General features: G+C 40.8%; 1 protein-coding gene across 1 annotated transcript in view; it reads right to left on the bottom strand.

The window, feature by feature from the left end:
• Positions 1-18,662, bottom strand: part of ANO6 (anoctamin 6) — a gene marked incomplete at its 5' end in the record, with an annotated part of 46,262 nt that extends 27,600 nt beyond the window's left edge. Inside the window, 3 exons of the mRNA XM_009582676.1 lie at positions 114-179; positions 8,726-8,854; positions 18,586-18,662. Coding sequence (XP_009580971.1) covers positions 114-179; positions 8,726-8,854; positions 18,586-18,662 — 272 coding nt within the window. The remainder of the gene's footprint in view (positions 1-113; positions 180-8,725; positions 8,855-18,585) is intronic.
• Between the last annotated feature and the right edge of the window lie 671 nt (positions 18,663-19,333).

Genomic DNA, 19,333 nt, shown 5'->3' with positions numbered 1-19,333 from the left:
GGTAGGCCTTTTTCTCCTGAGAGGAGAGAAAAGTTACAGTAAATTCATATATCCAGTTTCCTTATCCCCTTAGGGACAGCTTTGTTCTCAGACACATAGAGAAGAGCACTCACCGATCTCGTTGCTTCAAGTTGCAAGCCGTTGTTTATCAGGTTTGATTCGTATACTTGTCTCTTCCTCTGTTAAAAGGTATTGGACACTGTAAAACATCTGTTCCAAATTTCACAAATATTTATGCATAGAAGAATGGAATTGCCTTCCAAAACGAAGAATCCTTAGGTCATTATCTCTATAGCCCACTTGACAGCTACTGTGGGGATAGGTACAGTTTTACCTACTAATCCAGATCGGGGTTTTTTGTCTGATAAGCAATATTTCCATCAAATGCAATTATGGAGAATTCACCCTCTTAGTTTCTGGTACATTACAGAGGTAAAAATGTGCCCCAAATTTTGAATTTTGAGAACAACTACCCGTGAAACTTGTGATCTCCTTCACCTTTAGTCACTAATTGAACTACTGACGGCAGCCTCCCGCCCCCCATTAATCTGCCCTTTAGAAAATCTTCATCTCAAGGGCTTTCCATCCCATTTTCCTTCCAGCAACCTATCACTTTATTCTTCTTTCACAGTAATCATATGAGTTCACATAGTGGTTCAAACTGTAGTAGCCCTCTACATTTTAGTCCATGGATAAGCATCCCCAAAGGAAGAAGCCAAGAACTGTAGCACTTGTAGAGTCAGTGGTGCTATTCTAGAAGCATTCAATGTCCCCAGAAGGACATGACAAGTTTTCCTCAGTACAGATGAAATTCATGGATCGCTTTAATTCCAATTCACAGTACCAGCACTTGGCGAGTAATGACTTACAAAAAATCTGAAATGTCTTTGCAGTCTTGAATTTGCTTCTCCACACACATGACCTCCTCCCAAAAACCACACAGAGACAAGCAGCCCCTTTCCCCTCAAAATACGAAATATACAACTCCATAAGGGATTTATAAGAAATTTTGAAACTTCATGTGAAGTAATCCAATTTAAAAGCTATCTGCATCAACTGGATAGTTCCCCAAGGAGCTATTTGTTTACGTAAGTCAAGGCTAGCCAGCTCTCCTCGGCCTACAAAACATCAGCATGGGTAAGGGGGGGGCACCTGTAGGCAGCTGGGGCCGGGGGGAGGCTTCTGTGAGCACTTTGCCACAAGGAGATGACATTAACACACTCGGGACTGATGGCTTTATTTCTGAACCAGGCTAGGCTACGCTTGCAGCGAGGTTCTCAGAGTGACTTGGCGATGCTACTTTCTTACTCCCAGATTGCTTTCATTCCACTGGCCAATTTTTTGGTTGTTTATATGCCCTGTGCTTAAGGGATTTTTGCTTATGACTACTGGAACTTCGAGTTTTTAAAAGAAGAATGGTCCAATGTTTTCTGATGCCTGGTCTTCTATAGCCAGACTAACCGCCTTAAGATCTGTCCTTAAGATCCAGTCCTGTTGCTACTGTGAAGGGCCAGATTCAAGGAATGACCCTTTAGATAAAGTCTGTTTAAAGAGTGTTGTAAGTCCTCAAAGCTGGAAAAACTATTTTTCCAAAACTCTAGCAAGTCTCGGAATTAATAATTATAAAACTGAATAATATAAAGACCCCACCCCATTTATATTTTTTAGTGCTCAACTGCAACACCTGTTTGTGGCAATGGTCACGACGGACTAATTTCATATTTTGTTAAAAGGTATTTGTTTTATCTGTTTCGGGTTTTCTGCCATTTTATTCCAGTGAATATCACCTTCTTCTCAGCTTAAGGACAATAAAAGCCAAATCTTTCAATGTTTTCTTCTTTCATCAATACTTATCATGTTTCTCCTTATTCCTCTCTTTTCTCAGGATAAACTTTGAAAGCACTCTTCGTGGAGGTATCTCTCCATGTCTCATTAACCCACTTGTTTATTGGTGACAGTATAATGCTCTTTACATTTTATCATTGTATATATAACATTGTGTATATATATATATATGTAATATGCACATTTATAATATATTGTATATATCTACCACATTCTTTTATCTAGAATGTTGATGGTAGCTGTACCTTGAAGAGGACACTTAATATAGCTGTTTCCTGTGACATCTAAGTCAGTCATCTTGGCTTCTAAGTAAACTACAGAATGATTTCCTCTGCAATTTTTGTTATATCATAACTCAATCCCCTTACCAGATCATTAATATATGTAGTACACAACACAGGAGTTATTTGTTACTCCACTATTAACTCTTCCACCATTTCATCCTACCTCTTTGCTTCTTCCGTATTTACGTGTTCTTTGTTAAGTTGAATAACACTGAATCATGAAAACATTTCAACTTGAGTTCAGCTTTGTTTCAGCAAATAAAAAAGGCAGAGGGCTAAATACCTGTTTCATTTCTTCTTAAATAGCACAAAGATGGATGCAGGGCAATTCTCATTTGTAGGAGTCTAATACTTTTTTTTTTTTTTAATCTTACCATTAAAATTGCTTTAATAATTTATTATGGCAAGGAGTTCCCCAAATTAATTTTGCCCTCAAAATCTTAGAGGAATGTTGACAATATTAAGGTTTCTAATAATGCATTAATGCAAGTAGTGAGAAACAAAGCCCCTGGGAGCCTTTGCTAATTAGGGGCTTTGCTATTTTATATAAATGATTGAATTATGCGTATGATGATCTATGGAGGAGCTAGACTTTTACCCAGAGGAGTCTATAGTGGTTTTGCATTGACTGGGGAATACAGCATAAAGATATGATAGCTTATTAGGCTGGAAGGCCCAAAGTTTATTTTAGTATCTGGCATTTTGCTCAGCTACCTGCAAGGCTAAATTGTAATAACAATGTGACCATGGTAATGCTGCTGATCTAAACCTGACATAGATTTTGATGATTGAATGGCTAGCCAATAGACTAGGACACTATGGGATGCATAGTCACATACAATCTTAAGAAAGTGAAAGCATAGTGTAAGTAAATGCCAAGTATTACAAGCATGTAGAGGGGTTAGCTCTTGGGAGCTGCTTTTTTTTTTTTGTCTTGCCAAGCTGAGGAGACTAACAAGATTGTGGGTCTGGAAATTGGTAGCAGACCACTAGCAGTTTTTTTCTCTGTGTTTTGTAAACGGTAGGGAGCACTTGCTTTGATTACAGTGAGAGAAGAGTGCCAACTCATACCTTTCTTTAGATTCTTTTACGCAAAGAGAAAAGTACCCCACAACAATATCCATGTGGCTTCAGGGGGAAAATCCTAACAAGGAAGGAGTGCTCGAATAGCCACCTCTGCCCTACCTGACAGGCAACAGATAAATCACAGTCAATAAGAGAAAGAGCATGGGGCCCAAAGCTTCCCCCATGGAAATCAGCTAAAGGGAGTGGAGAAGATCACTGTATCAATATTAGCTGCCAACTCTCACAGTTTCTTTGATGGTATTTGGAAGCTTTTCTGAAAGTCCCAGCTGTCAGCATCAGGAAATTAATTGATTGAGAAGCTCTGTTTCTGTAAGCTTCTTTCCCTTATGTTTGAAGACAATCATAAAAATGTGAAGCAGAATATGCCATAAAGGCTGACACAAAAAAAGTAAACCCAAAGAACTCCAAATACATATTTTCTGAGATACCCTCTGATTTTAAGCCAGCCTCATGATTTTCTGAAACCTGATTCATGACCACACAGAACTGGCAATACTGCAGTCTAGCCCTGCTCTCAACAGTGGCTCCTAGTCACCCTGTTTGGAAAGACCCATTTCTGGTCCTATGAATGTATGCAGTAACTTCAGAGTAACTCCCTCCTTCCATTTGTCTTCCCATCCTTCTGTCATCCTTCCTTCCATCCATTAGCCAGAGAAGTAAAATTTGGGTTTGGGGTTGCCTCAGGAAAGAGATTTTGTTTCAGTGAGTTCCTGCTTCAAACCCAATCTATCCAGCAGGGACCGGGCCAGGTGTGGTTGCCCTCCTCCCAGTTTCAAAGGTCCCTTTCATCCTTGTTATCAGACTTCCTGGTAGGTCGGCTGGGCACACCGCGGGCATGTAGAGCCTGCCATCCTCTATTGCCTCAAATCACCACATAAAATGGCACCAAGGTACCCCTCTTTCTGTAAACCCAAGTATTGTTCTGTCGCTGCAGGTGTGACGCATGCTAAACAGCGGGAGAAGTACAATTAGTTTTTTAAGTTATCCAAGCTTTTTGTTTTGTCGGCTATCTAAACTAAACAAGTCTAGAGGTAGGAACTGCTCACTGTTTGCTTATGAAGACAAACTTCTCTAGGCCTGCTGAAGTACCCGTAAGACTGTACTTAAAAAAAAAGGTGTGTGTAATATTCTCTGTGAATTATAGTTTTCATTTAATATGAAAAAAAAAACCCAAACCTGTCTATTTCTGTGAAGCACAGATTACTTCATGGCTGGAAATGAAGGTTTTGCCCACATTACTACTTAAATTACTGACAGTCTTTCTTTTTATTTCTGTTGGGGGAAGCAGATGGACTAGAATGACATTCTGCATCGATCTATTTTTAATTCGCCTTTCTGGTGCTGACCCTTTAACTTTCAACAATGAGCTCCTTGAGGACCCCAACAGATAAAACCGGCATTTTGGAGCATTCCTGGAAAGACTGGTGATATTTATTTCTATTCTGATGGTAACCTATCCTGACAAACAGGGTACATAAATTGTAGGTTTAAAAAACATGCTTTGGGCAGGAATTTCAATTGCTTGCAAGGTACGGTTTCTGGAATCTGCTCCTGGCACTCTGATTTTTGCTAGTGCTTGCAAAATTAATTGTATACCAACTTAAAAAGGTTTGGGGTTTGAATTGAGTTGCATCTATGAACCTTATCTGCTAACTTTTGAACCTGTGAATTATGTTAGAAACTTCCATGAGGATGTCATTTCAGTAGTTTGACATTGCTTCCTTTAAACCAGATTTCAGAAACATGAAAATGAGGGAAGCACAGCACCATTGCTCATCTCCACGTGCTTCAGAATCCCATATTTTTGTTCTTTCTATCCAAATCATCCCCATGTTTTTAGTTAAGTTATTTTCTTCTCTCCTCTGAGATGTTTTCCCAAGAATACTGCTAATTAATATAAATTAATGCTGGGCCATTTTCTCAGTTACTCTCATGCAATTCTTTTGAACAAGGACAGAAGGCCATTCAAATCAAATATAATGATGGTCCCAAGACCCAATTCTTCTCTTGCTGCAGAAGAATAGATGGATCTGTACCCCATTTCTCTGAATCCAGTAAATTGGTTACCTAGGTTGAGGTCTGATTTTCAAATCCTCCCCACTAAATTCAGTAAGTGTCTGGGGACTCCTCCACTCCCAGTATCATACAAAACCACCCAGTGCAGCACCCAAAACCTTTAACTTCAGAAATGTAGAGCTATAGATGTCCACTAACAAGTTAAATTGTGCCCCAACTTCCATGTCATGCAGTCAGGTGGGGTGCAGTCAGACAGAATTTGTCCCAGTGACTACACTCCTGGTCCCTACATTTCACAGACCTGTAACCTTGCACATGGCCAGGGGAGACCTTGCTGCTGACCTCAGTGAGGTGAGGATTTCACCCTACGAGAATAGACTTCACTGGATCTGCTATTCTTTAATAAGCTGGAGTTTCCAAATTCTGTGAACAATAAACCTCTGGATAATAGCTCTATAAAACTGTCAGGAGAGTCAAAGAAAAGAAGTATGAGCAAGGAATCTATTCAGGCTTAAAGCACCTTGAATTACACAAGATACTGCTTATAAAATTTGGCATTTTCAGTTAATCATTGATCAGAGACAGACAGTGACGTATGCAGTATTTAAAGCTGACAGTAAATGGCAATACTGCTCATTTTGGTATCTTGTATATCATCACAAGGGTAGGAGTCATTTGCCCCAGGAAAAAACTATAACCAAATAAAAAACGTTGTCAGTAAAGACAAGGTATCAACTAGGTTTTACGTCAACACTGATGAAACCTTATGTATCTTATCCTGGGCAGCATCATCTCCACACCTTTCTGGGAACTGTGGTAGACCAAAATGTTAATACTCTCCCTGGAATTCCAAGGATGCAAAACTGTACCATAAATGTCATTTTCCTTTCCATCTCAGACATTAAGGTATATGTGTTTTGTTTCTTCATTTCAAATACTCTATTTACATTTATTTCTTTTTTTACTTTTCCGTTTCTCTCCTTTCACTCCTAGTATTAGCGTGAGGTAGGTCCCAAGGCAGCATCCTGCATCCCACTCGGGAGGAGGTACAGGAAGAAAATTATCAGTACTGCCAATATATGTGCAGCATTTGCTTAGGGAATGAAGATCTGCAGCGCATAGGCAAGCTTCCTCCACTTGCACAGCAAGTGATCTCAGGTGAGACGAAGGACCTGTCTTTGAGGTGACTAAAGTGTTCATGTGCTTGGAGCTGACCTGCACCTATCCCATCCTAAAAAGTTAGAAAGCTTACATCTATTCACATTTTAAAAGCCTGTTCCTCCAACAATAGATAAAGGAAATGCATTTCTAAACTGATGACACCTGTATGTGAGGCATGAGAGGGAGGGAGCTAGTAGTTCTGAGTTGCATCACAGGAGTTTGGTTATGACCAGGTGACTCATTTCAGCTTATGTGACAGACTCACTGAACAAAATCCTCTCTTCACTCCCTCTTCTCCTTCCTCCACCTTTCAGTGCCCTCTGGTACTTTACCCTATGTGTAACGTTTTGTCTGCTTCATGGTCAGCTTTGGATTTTTTCATTAGTTCTCCAGCTCAGTTTCATCACACTTGTAACCTTTGTTCTTGTCCTTGGAAGTCCTCTGTGACTGCCACTTCTTCATCCTTGTCTCTTTCTATGCTTTCTACTGCCCTTTCAGCATCGTATGCGTTCCCAGTATCAAAATTCTTGCCTACACCTTCCACAGTACCCCTATGGCTTCAGATTCTCCCTGTCCATGGAAATCCTGGCTCTGAAAACTGCTTTCACCGCTGTTTTCAGCTTCCTTCTGACACATCGACATCATCCCAATCACGTGTCTCAATCTCCTGGCCGTACTTCTGTCCATACAGCCTTTGCTGGCCGCTTCACTGCCAGGCCACACAGCTAGCCCTTGTTCAGCTTGCTGTCCACCAAGGCTATGAGGGCCTCTTCCACAGAGGTGCTCCCCAGCCGCTCAGTCTTCACCTTATCTAATCATCAGTCTAATATACTCTCATTCTCACATTTGTTGCGTGTAGGTAGACTGCTTCTTCTTCTCCAGCACACCACAGATTCAGTCCTGCAAATCTTTGTAGGACTGAGACCTTTGAAAGTAAACTTTTTTTGCAAGCACCTAGTGCATTACCCACAATCTCCTGGTCTAATTATTCATGGTTTTGCTCTGGCTAATGTCCTAACATTAATGTTGCACTAAAAATATTACTCCATTGCTCACATTTGATTTCCATCACTCTTTGGAAAAGACACTCATTATACTTCTAAGTACATTTGGGCAATGGCCAAATATTACAAACATAAATGTAAAATGCTAATTGATAAAAACAATTGTTTCCAAAGGGGCAGCTTTTTGTTTCTAATTATCTCTTTCAATTAATTTTTATTGCTGATCCTGTGATCATGTGTAATGCAACATCCACCCACTGCAGGACTCCCTCAAACCCTGCTAATGACATTCCTTATGGCTGCCCCGTTAATGCCAACAACACTGTGTAATGAATATCAACCAACTTAGCTACAGGCCTTTTTACTGCCCTTCTCTTTCCTAACTGCAAATCATTATTTGTGTATGAGCTGCTTTCAGTGATATCTTTGTCCTTGCCTGTCTCTACCAGAGGCTGCTGCTGGAACATGGAGTTGCTAAATCAGAGAAGGAAGTGGGTGGGTGGGAGAGTGCAGATGCCAAGGGGACTACAATCCCATGGATGGATTAGAACAATTAGAACAGCTCAGTGGCATGGCTGAGCTTGTTTTTGTGGCCCTGGGTGCCATAATGAATGTAGTCCACTGATAGAACTACTGAAATAATTAAAAAATAATAGTTAAAAATAACCTATGATTGTCATTCATAGTTGCTAAGGAGCATCAAGCAACCACTGGCTTGAGTCAGAAATTTTTTGCAAGGTCCCTAGGGAGGGCCAAGCTGTTGAAGTGTCAAGGGAAGGAGTGGTACAGGGAGAAATACTGGTAGCAAAGTGACGTACAATTATTTCCCATAAATGACTTAGGTACTTTATTGGGCAGAATGTCAGCAGCTATGTTCATAACTGTGATCTGGAGCACCTGGTCAGCTGCCTCCTTCTATGGGTTCCTCTGAATACCCAGATTTTAATACCAAAGTCCACTAGGGGCCTAATTCAATCACTGTAGGTACAGAAAATTGCCCTAGTCTGAAGATCTTGGTGTCTAATTCTAACCGGGAACCTGATACCAGCATTTTTCTGCTCATGTCTCCTGAAGGGTTCCCTCCCAGGAGGATGGTCTGAGGTCACCTAGCACACAGAGACACGATGTGCAGTGCTCTGCCCATTTACACAGCAATCTATTGTCTTGAGCTCACCCCTGTTCCCTGCTCAGTTTGGTGGGCTTCAGTCTCCCAGCTCCCAGTAGAACTCCCAGGCAATGCAATTGCCGTTCTGGGTGAGGGCACTGTCCTTTCTGCCCACTGCTCTCACACCCAACAAACAATTCAGATTTATACTGAAAATAACTTACCTTTTGCTTTTTACGATCACTCCTCTTATGAGTCATTTTTTTGCTTTCATCTTCATACACCAAAACAAAGTCAATTCTTCGCTGCCCATCACTGAAGAACAAGGAGTCAGGCTTATCATCAAAATCAGCCTGGAAAGCAGGTAGGATAGGTCAATATGAAGAACTTTACTCCCCGGTTCCTTACTTGCATCCTCTTACACAGTATTTCAGTGAACAGAGAAATTCAACACGTCAGACTCATATAACACAAAGACCAAAGTGACAACAAAAGTAGCACAGAGTAGAACGGAGAAAAAAAAGTTTGGGAGGTCTCTGCATGACATAAGAACAGCAGAACTTTGACCTAATTTTGTTCTTTAAAAATAGGATATTAGCTTTTGGCAATGGGAGGAGTATTGGGATGCAGCACCATTCCCAAATAATGCATCTATCAAGTAATTTGCATGCCGTCATAGATATGATGTTAGAAGTCTGTCTACAGGGTATGTGGTTGCCTGATATGATGTTGCCTGATCACAGAATTAGTGCATTCTCATCTGTCCCCTCACCTGCCAGAAGTTTAAGCATCTCTGCAATTTAAAAAAAACCCAAAACAAAAAGCCCAGTAGTTTCATGCACCAAACCCACCATTGCCCAGAGAATAAAGAACATAACCAGGCTGCAGATGAACTCTCAGAATGAACACATCCTATGTGGATTTATTTATCTTTTTATTCGCAACATCTCAGCAAGCAAAAAACATTTTTGTATGCCACACATCCATCACGTTATAATACATGCCAAAATGAAAAGGATTAATATATCCATAAGCCATTATCTAGTCCCCGGAGGAAAGTAGGATAGATTGTCATATCCACTAATAACATCTTAATGTGTTATTTCATGTGTGAAATGATACAGACACATTGATGATGGGGGAACCTGAATCCTCGAGTAATGATTTTGTAGTTTCTTAGAGTACTCTGAGGGCACTATCACATGTAACAACCCCTCCTTTCAGGTAATATATAGCTGTAACGTTATCAGAATTGTCATGTAGTGAGCACCAAACTTTCAGGTAGTTGGCGAAATCCATCCATGGTGTTAATGAGGGGAGTGCCACTGAAGTTGGTAGATATCAAATGTCTGAAATGGGACTCAGCATTGCATTAGAGATGGTAAGACCTACAATAAGACCCCATACAGAGGAGCTTGGCTTCCAGATGGCTGGGCATGCAGGGTGGCCCAGGGCAGGATCAGGCCAGGCAAAATGACCCAGAATAATCTCTTGAACATGCTGTGCCTTTGGGGACACGGAAAAGCTTCCCAGATGTCCTATCCCTGAAATTTCCCTGTCAGTGCAGACCAAACTTCATGAGGTATGCCAAGTCCACTTTTGGGAGCTCTGGGATGTCTGGTCCACAGAAAGGCACATGGAAATGTGGTTATGGTGTCAGAGACCCCTTTAGTGCAGACTGAAATGGTTGTTCTTCAACTGTGATAAAACTGGGAAGAATGCCAGTCTTCAGTCAGGAGCACCCCAGTTCCAGGGAGCATACAGTGTTTTAGGAACCACATGTGTCAGTGTTTCCAAAACAACATTTCCCAGGAGTTTTATTCTAAACCTCTCCCTGTAGACTATTTTGTTACAGTTTATTGGCTGAGTCAAAACAGTCGACCAAGATATGTCTCCCCATAATTATGACAAAATTTCCATATTTTAAATAAACTCAGGGGAGTTTAAACTCACCATTTTTTTATGTTGTATGTGCAAAGGCTAGGCTCTGCTGCAAAGAGGTCCTCTTAACTTAGTTGCTTCAAACAATCTGAGCAGATTCTTGGTTAGAACAGTTGCCTTCAAATCCCACCTGTGCCTAAAGATGTGTGACAAACCTGACAGCAAGCAACTGCTGACATACATATATGCATATATATATATATATATATATGCTGACATACGGCCAATATACACATATATTCTATGTTAGTTTCACAACCTGTCCTAGGATTCAGAAACTACCTAGGCAGTCACCAAATCAACATACAACTAGATGCTGTGAAAAAAGTTTTAGGAAAAAAATGCTTTAAACTTTCAGATGGCGTCACAAAGACACTGAGTATCTCTATCACCCAAAGCAAGTCACAGATGTGAATTTCTAAATTCTTGAGAGCTAGAGTTGGCACAGTCCCAACAAGCAATCAGACTTGACCCTGACAAGTTTTCCTCCCGCTGACGACTAGCCGTGGGTGTAAAATGCAGCCCTGCTGCGACCATTTCCAGTCTCATTTAAAACATAATCATGATGATTTCATGTTGACTAGATTCCCATCGGGAGGAAAGCATCGACAACAGCCAACAGCCCCTGTTGGGAGACAGCTTGGGAGGTGCTGGGGCAGGAGCAGAGGAGCGGGCGCGGGGAGCGGAGCCCAGCCCAGGACAGAGCCCAGCCCTGCAGCCTCTGCTCTCCCCCGGGACCCCAGCAGGCTCTGGCCAGGGCTAAAATTGCTCCGTGTTGCAACGCTGGAAACACAGAGCCCAAACCTTGTGATAATGAATAAGGAGGGGAAGTGTTGCCACTGCATAAACCGCAAGGTTTTTTAATTGGGCTTTTTTGTCTTTTGAATCTTAGAAACAGTATTATAATAACTTCTCTTTAAAGAGACAGAGTTTAGTTGTGAAATTCAAGCACTTGAAAGCATAAAAGCAGTAATAGCTTTGAGGTTTTTTCACTACAGCTTTTAGCTCTTTTTCCTATATGACCTACCCACAGGATAGAAAAGAAAGAAATGGTAGACAGCAAACATCAGATCAAGTTTTGATCTAACAAGTTTTGATCATAATTTGTGATTGCATAACTTCACCGTTTAAATAATTTTCCTTTAAACGTAGTCCCCTTTAAGCTTATAAAACCAGTATGCAACTTAGCGATAACTGGCTTAACTGGATTGTCAATAACCAGATGCAAAGACTGCCTGTTAATCAGTGTTCTGACTCATGAATTTACTTACATACATGATTTCATTCACATGAGTATATGCATGTTACCATATACATATACCTTTCTATATATATCTCCTTCCAACTATGCATATATATATAATGGAATATAGCTGAAAGATTAATCAATATTGGACTTCATTAATCCAGATACACAGAAGTTCATACTTACGAAGCTAACTTCTTAAATGTAATCTCTATTGCTTTTAATCACAAGGGCATTGTTGAATTGACCTATCCATAGACACTTTATATATCAATAAAATAATAAAGAATTGACTCATTAAGCCTGAATGCTTAAGAGATCAAGATTAAGACCCACACAAATAAATTGTAATCTAACATTAAATGTTGCTCAGTTAAAAGTTAGAAGTAAAATGCAAATGGGAATGTAATAGTTAAGGTTCTGACAGCCACATTAACTGAGATGTGTGGTGTATCTTGTAATCCCTCCTGGATAGTTTGTAATGAAAAATCATATATTATTCAACATAATTATCAGGGGAAAAACAAGACTGGAAACCAAAAAGATGTGCTGTACTCTGAAGTTAATAATTCCTTTGAGACAATGTTTGTTTTTTTAAAAATATGTAATATTATTTGACAGCATGACAAATGTTATTATCATACAAACGCACACAAGCTTGTGTGCATAGACACATAAGTTAATGGGGATGAAATTCCAATACATAATTTTTCTTAAGTATCAGTAGCAAATTATAACCCAAAATAACGAACAGGTCCATTAATACCTCTTTGTTTTGGAAGAAACAAACGCAGGGTCTATTTATTGCGCTTTCAAATTTTCTTAGCCTCAGCAAAATCACATTTTAAGTACCGATGGAGGCAATTGGTTGTGCACTCTAATGTTGTAATAATACCCTAGTGGACAGCAGGTTAATATTGATTAACTTCATTAATAAATAAAAAAATGTAATACATTTAGATGTAAAATACTGATTATATTTAGCACATACTCCGCAGCGCTTCTGAACTCTCCAAGTGCTGTACAATCAACTGCTTGCCTACCACTGAGAGACAGGGAACTATTAGCTACTTTATTAACAGAAGGAATCTGAAGGAGGGGAGGGCCAGGTCATGGATAAAGCTTTTTGAAACACTCAGGGTACACCTACGTGGGCTAGCCTAGAGGCAGCACGGCCGTGCTCATATGGGTGTACCTCTGCGTTTCAGTTCAGAGCAGGGTCAGATCAGGCAAGCATCAGTGGCTCTTCACTCCAAGGAATGAGACTGGAGGTAGCTGGCGGTAACAAAAGTCTCAGAAATGCATATAATGCAGTCACCACCTCCTCAGCACCAAATGCCTTGTTCTACAGACCCACTGCTTGGGTCCTCGCTACCAGGTGATGTATGCTCAGCTGTTGGGATCCTGCCGGAGCTGGGAAGTGCTGCACTGAAGCAATCACAGGCCCCCGGCCAGCCCTGAGCAGCCCTCTGCCATGCACACCCCCCTGCTTACACGACTTCTCTTCATCCTCCCCGACTCCACGGCCACCTCGGCAAAGGAGCTTGCTGCGCTCTTTGCTAATTCAGCACAAGCAGTCGTCAGTAAACAGCATCTGCTCTCCCAGCCCTTGGGACAGAGTGGCACTTGGAGAAGAGACAAGTGGGACATGAAGACAAGCTTGCCTCTCCGCACAGGGCTGTAAAGGCTGAGGTAACTGGTTTGGCTCCAAGTGATCACATCATGGAACTGACCCTCAGCCCCTTGACTCAGAGCTCCTCAGGAGGGAGACTACCGTGTGCTCCTCCTCATGTATAACCAGGCTTGCCGGTAGCTAAGGGGAGCTGCCGTGTCTCACTCTTGAGACCGTTCCTGTAGTCATGGCTACGTGTGATGCCTGCAGCAGACGATGAAAGGAGACCACTCTAGTGGGAAGCTCCCTTCAGCAACAGCGATGCTCCATGCCAGGTGAGAAAAAACGGTGGTGTTACAAAGAAATCCTTCTTCACTTTTCCAGGCTTCTCTGGGCATTATATTGTTAAACATTCAGTGGGGATAATGGTGGAAAGGGCAGCACGGAGACAAGCATGAAGAAAAATATGTGCACAGGAACTGCAGTTATTTATTGTTTACTATACCCTGAACAAGCACAGCTGATTTTTTTTTAATAACAAGAGATTCTGCAGGAGTGACTTATCTAACTGGAAGGATAAAAGAAGTGCTTTATTTTGTCCGTATGAGCCTTTGGTGTGACTGTCAATAGCACCAAATGTAATCATTACTGGAGGGATAAACTACTTGTCTGCAACCTCACATAATTTTCAGATGTGCTTCAAAATAGCTTCCTGCAGCATGCCAGGGAATAAATCAGTACTGGGAAACAAGAGAGTAGAGCTTGTGTAACATCGCCTCTGCTGACAGGCACCTGCAAAAAATCCTCCGGCTGGAGCACGGCGACAGTCTTGCGGGGGACCTGCAGGTTACACTTCAGTTCTGGATTTTACGTAGGTGAAAATTTCAGAGTGCCTGTTTAGGAGCTTAGGAGTTATTTCTCTCTACAGGCCTCAGGAAACTTCAAATCAAGTAAACAAAAGGGAAACAAATTATATTACCAGGATATCATGGAACATAATTATTTGTAAAGTGCTTTGAGATCATCTGGAGAAAATGTTACAGTTCTTTCTACTGTCACAGCTATATAACAAGATCTTTTATTACTTTATGTTCTAAGTGACCAATACAGACAACTTTCTGACATCAAGATCAACACAAGCATTTACTTCTGGAAGATATAAGATATATATAATACATAAGATACTTCAGGACGATGTAAGTTTGTTTGCATACCACATACTAATGTTGGTCTGTCTCCGTAGGGCCATAAAACTGTTGTGCCTTTAACATTTTTCCTTGTGACTCATATTTGCTAATAACAACAGAGGACTGTTTTAGTTCTGTTTTTAGCAACAATGAGATTATTAGCAAGCACTTAATCAGAACAAGGTTTTTTTTTTCATTTCCTCAACATGCAATGAAATTTTTGATATGTAATCAACTGAAATAAACTGAGACTAAAGACAAAGTAGAAAAATGGGGGGTGTCATTGTCATACATTTCTGTCAGCAGAGAGCGGTTGGTAACCGGCCAGGCATCGGGATGCCTTGTCCCCTGAGCTAAGTTTGGACCAGACACCCACTTGACTTCCTGTCTGAGCGTCACGTCGCTGCTGGCTGCAGAAGGAATTCCAGTCACTCCTGATTAGAGAGAGACCAAACGCCCTCACCCTTAAAGAAAGGTGAAGACAGTATGCTGCTGAAAACCTGCTTTTCAGCACCTCCCATCTTTCTTGGAATGCAGGAGCTGGGAAATTCACTCTTTCGGACTTCCCTGAAGCCTTCAATGCAAAAATTGTATTTGAGGGGCAGCAGTAATAGGCAATTTGAAGAAGTTATCCTCCCCTCTGCAGATGTTGACTCTCAAAAAAAATCTTACTGTTACATCTAAATTCAAACTATCTACCTATAAAGCAGATAAGACTGCAAGATGAAACATCTGAGAGGTGGAAAAGGCTTGAATTAATGCTGCCTGTGCAGTTTTGTCTTCCTCGTACATACTGTTTTTGACACATGACTTAATTGCACAACCACATGCCATACTTCTATCCTCCTTGTAGTAGTTATGGAATACTCCTTATTATCTTCTTTAGTCAATGCCTTTTTTTGTTACACCTCATCTAAATAGCCCAAATGCTTAAAATAGGGATTTCCTTCTGACTATGCCTGTGGTACTCTCCTCATAGAATCTCAGTGTTCTACAAATGTTGAAAATTTAATTTTACAAGATCCCCCAGGAGAGAAAGTAACGGTATAACCCTCATTTTAACAGTGATCACATAAGGCATCTAGAGATCAATGCCAAAACCTATTGACTGTCTCCTAAATTCTAGCTTAAGACACCAGGACAGTGACATCTTTCCAGAGAGCTCAGCAATTCTCTCTCTTCAAAGAGCAATACACTCACTTTCAGGTCCGTATGTTACTATTTTGACCTAATGCAAAGAAGGTCACAGATATTCCCCTTTGACACTCAGGTAATAAACAAAAGCTGGATGTGACTTTGCATGTCTTGCACAGAAACCCTATAGCAGAAGCAGGGATAAAATCCAGTTATCTAGGACTCACTCAGTTTCTCTAGTCATAAGAACCTTTCATTTTTTCCCTGCAATTTCCTGTCACATTTACACCTTGCTGAAGTACTACAAACAACATCCTCACAGAATCTGGGCTTTTTGGAGATTAATGTCCTACTCATGTGCTGAATGAGGCAGGGATCTTGTGGCAAACTTAGCATGTGATCCTATAATTAGAGACAGCACCTGAAAAAGAACAGGACCATTTCTGTTAGCCAATAACTTACTCAGTTTTCGCTACTCCAGGATGACTTGCAAAATCAAATCAAATTTCCAGAATACTTCCAGCTGCAAAGCATGATCTAAGTTTAGACAATAGGCGCAGTACTTCCCTTCTATTCAATCACTTAAGGTTAGGCTTCCTATTCGGTTTCCATTTCTAGCTACAATTAGCACTCATCCATTTCACAGACAGGCTCAGCAGGCCTCAATTTTATCTTTCTGGCCCCTCCAACCCACTGAAACTGCCCAGTGGCCAACAAGGAGGACCTGACATGGAAAGAGCAGTGCAGAAAAGATGCTGCTAAAACTGAGCAGAAATTACAACTGCTGGTAAACATAAGTAACCAAAAATAAAAATTGATTTTGACAGTTGATTTTCAGTAGAAATAAAAATAAATTCTACCAAGACTGCTTGGAGGACACTCTTCTAACCACAAGGTATATGACATTCTGGCTGGTTTGATGCTGTTCCACTTTATATAAATACATTAAAAAATTTTCATTGAACCACAAGGGAGTCCAAGAAGGATTTTTATAACATCCTAGTCAGGGCACTCAGTTGGGAAATGGAAGCTCTTGGTTCCACATCATGCTCCAAAAAATGCTTAATTCTTTTTCCAGAGACTGAAGCAGCTTCAAACAAAGAACAGCCTGCTGCAAAATGCTGGGGCAGGGGCAGGGGCAGGTGAGGTAAAGGTATCCAGCTCCCAGAAGGAAACTCATTTCCTGGTAGTTTGGGTATTTGTTTCCTACAGCAGAGGCAGGAACAACCCCCCCCCCCGACCCGTAACTATGACAAGTACTTTGCCAGCTAAGCTGCTACAGCAGCTCCCCAAGGCTCTGGTGCACCTTGGTGCAATGAAGACTGAATCTGTCCCTTCATTTACACTGTTTTTGAAACACACTACCACTATGGAAATCCTTTGTCTCTTTCTTTTATGATTCTGCTTCCCATTTCAGTTTGATATGAATCAAAATAGCTTTCAGTTTGGTGGCCAGACTGAAAAATAAATTATGTAAACAGCTCCAATCATAATATCTACATATAAGACAGCACAGGCTTAATTCAACCCCCTGAATTTGCATGCTTGCTTTGCATCTTTTAACTTTTTAGCTCATTTTTCATTGTATTATATGTTCTCCTAGTCATATAAAGGAAACAACATATTTCCTCATAGGCAGAGAAGTCAGGAGGACCTGGACCTCCACAGTCATAACAGACCGCCTCTGTGCAAGCTAAAGGGATAACCGGTAGCAGCGGTAGCAGGCTGTCATTCCTGGAGTAGGATCTAGTAGACAGCAATAAAGAAACACACAGGCAGGTTCAGTTATTTGTAAATAGCTGATAATTTAAATGTCAATGCCTTGGACAGGGCTGACTGGGAATCAGCTCCAGCTCTCATTACTTGGTGGCACCATTACAGTACTTTCTTGAACGACTTCTCTGTGTGAAAACTGTCATGAAGCTCTTAGGTGCTCAAAATTAATTGGTCCAATGAGCAATTCTTGACACTGTTGAACCTGTTTCTTTACGCCTTTTACGTCTTGTTCTCCTGTAACACTGATCCACTGGTAGAGGTAGCTCGACTAGAAAAGACAACCTATATGCACCCAAAGCCAGTGACACTAACCTCTGTCATTAGAGTAATGAAACACAGAACAGGCTTTTTTTGATTTATATGGCGTCGCTCTATTAGCTTTAGGATAAGTATATGATTTTACACCTTTTTAAATCCAGGCTTATAGCTATCGCCCTATGCAACTGTAGACCACACTTGTACCATTCTGGAGGAAAAAATAAAATTGGACTTCTCAGCATGCCTGTTGGGCATCAGGTTGGCAAAGCATGTGCCATGGCAGGGGTCAACTGGCCAGCCCTTAGAGATAAATGAGGTCTGAGGCAGGGGATCTTGAGCTAGAGCCTGAAGCTTGTTAACTGCAGAAAACATTAGGCGAGGTGGGAAGCTTGAACTTTGGATAAAGGGAATGGACACCTCCAGATCTTTTTTCTTCTTGCCACTTCAGCCTCTGATTGGAGTAAGGAATTTCTTGGTGTCTCCAAGCTTTCTGTAAAAATGAATCCTGAACTCACATGTCGGCCAACTAATACCTGGGTGTGTATGAATCTATAGGGTATGTGTGTTTATACGTAGGGTGTGTTCATAACTATTTATCCTTGTATAAATACACAGAAATCCTACACATACATGTACAAAATTATATATAGAGAGGAGGTGTATATGTGTATATTGGTTTATAGTGAATATATATTGGTCACTTTTAATTGAGTCCAGTGCCTGTGTCAACCTGCACTTTCACATCTGAGTCAATGACTTCAGGTACCTTTAGGGAAACAGAGATACAGCAACTCAGGTTCCATCACACAGATGAACTGCATGTGCTGCAAATGCAAAGGAATGCTAGTCTTCTGGAACAGCTACTGACTGTTGCATATCTATATGAGAGAAAATTACAGGTAGTCATAGTTAAAGTAAAGAAGTACCCACCCATTCAGGAGTATGAAGATTTTGCTGATCCGGCACAGTTCCGTAAGTAGGAATAATCACCTGGTTCAGTTCCAAGACTAAAAATAAACATAAAAAATTAAAATATTTTAGCATTTTGTGCGGTAGGTATTTTTTTTTAAATTTTACTAATGGTTTGTGGTAACATTCACTCTATAACAGGAATGATTTTCACGTAACCTATTAACACACCTACAAGTTCAATGTGTATTGATGCCTCAGTGACTCCTCACCCATTTCCCCAATACCTGTTAAAAACCAACAACCTGCAAACTGACTTGCTTTCCTGAAAATACAGCATAAAATAAAAATGATCTTGTGAATTATGCTATTCCATGATACCATTATCAAGCACATTGGGAAAACTGGCCACCAGATCAAGCACTGGATAACACACAAATTCATCCAAATAAAGCTGCTGGAAATAAGTTACAGAAGCTCTACAATCGTTGCAAGGCATTGGTTTTAGTTTCTTAACAAATATTTTTGGTTCTTAAGAAGAAGTCAGATAACATCCTGAGGCTGAAGATAACATCAAGTGGCTGAAGGGAGAAGGATGCTTTCTGCCTATGCATGGCAGGCAGATGGACCCATGTGTTATTTTAAGATCCTTAAAATAGTGAGGTGTCTTAGCCAAGTCAGTCCTGCACTGTCATGGATATCAATGGTACCTAAATGCCAGTGTTGTCCGGAAAGGATAGCCTCAACTTATCAAAAAATACTATAATAC

This window comes from Fulmarus glacialis, unplaced genomic scaffold (assembly GCF_000690835.1).
Source record: "Fulmarus glacialis isolate BGI_N327 unplaced genomic scaffold, ASM69083v1 scaffold328, whole genome shotgun sequence".
In the NCBI taxonomy this organism is placed as follows: Eukaryota; Metazoa; Chordata; class Aves; order Procellariiformes; family Procellariidae; genus Fulmarus; species Fulmarus glacialis.
This window is presented reverse-complemented; position numbering and strand designations above follow the sequence as displayed.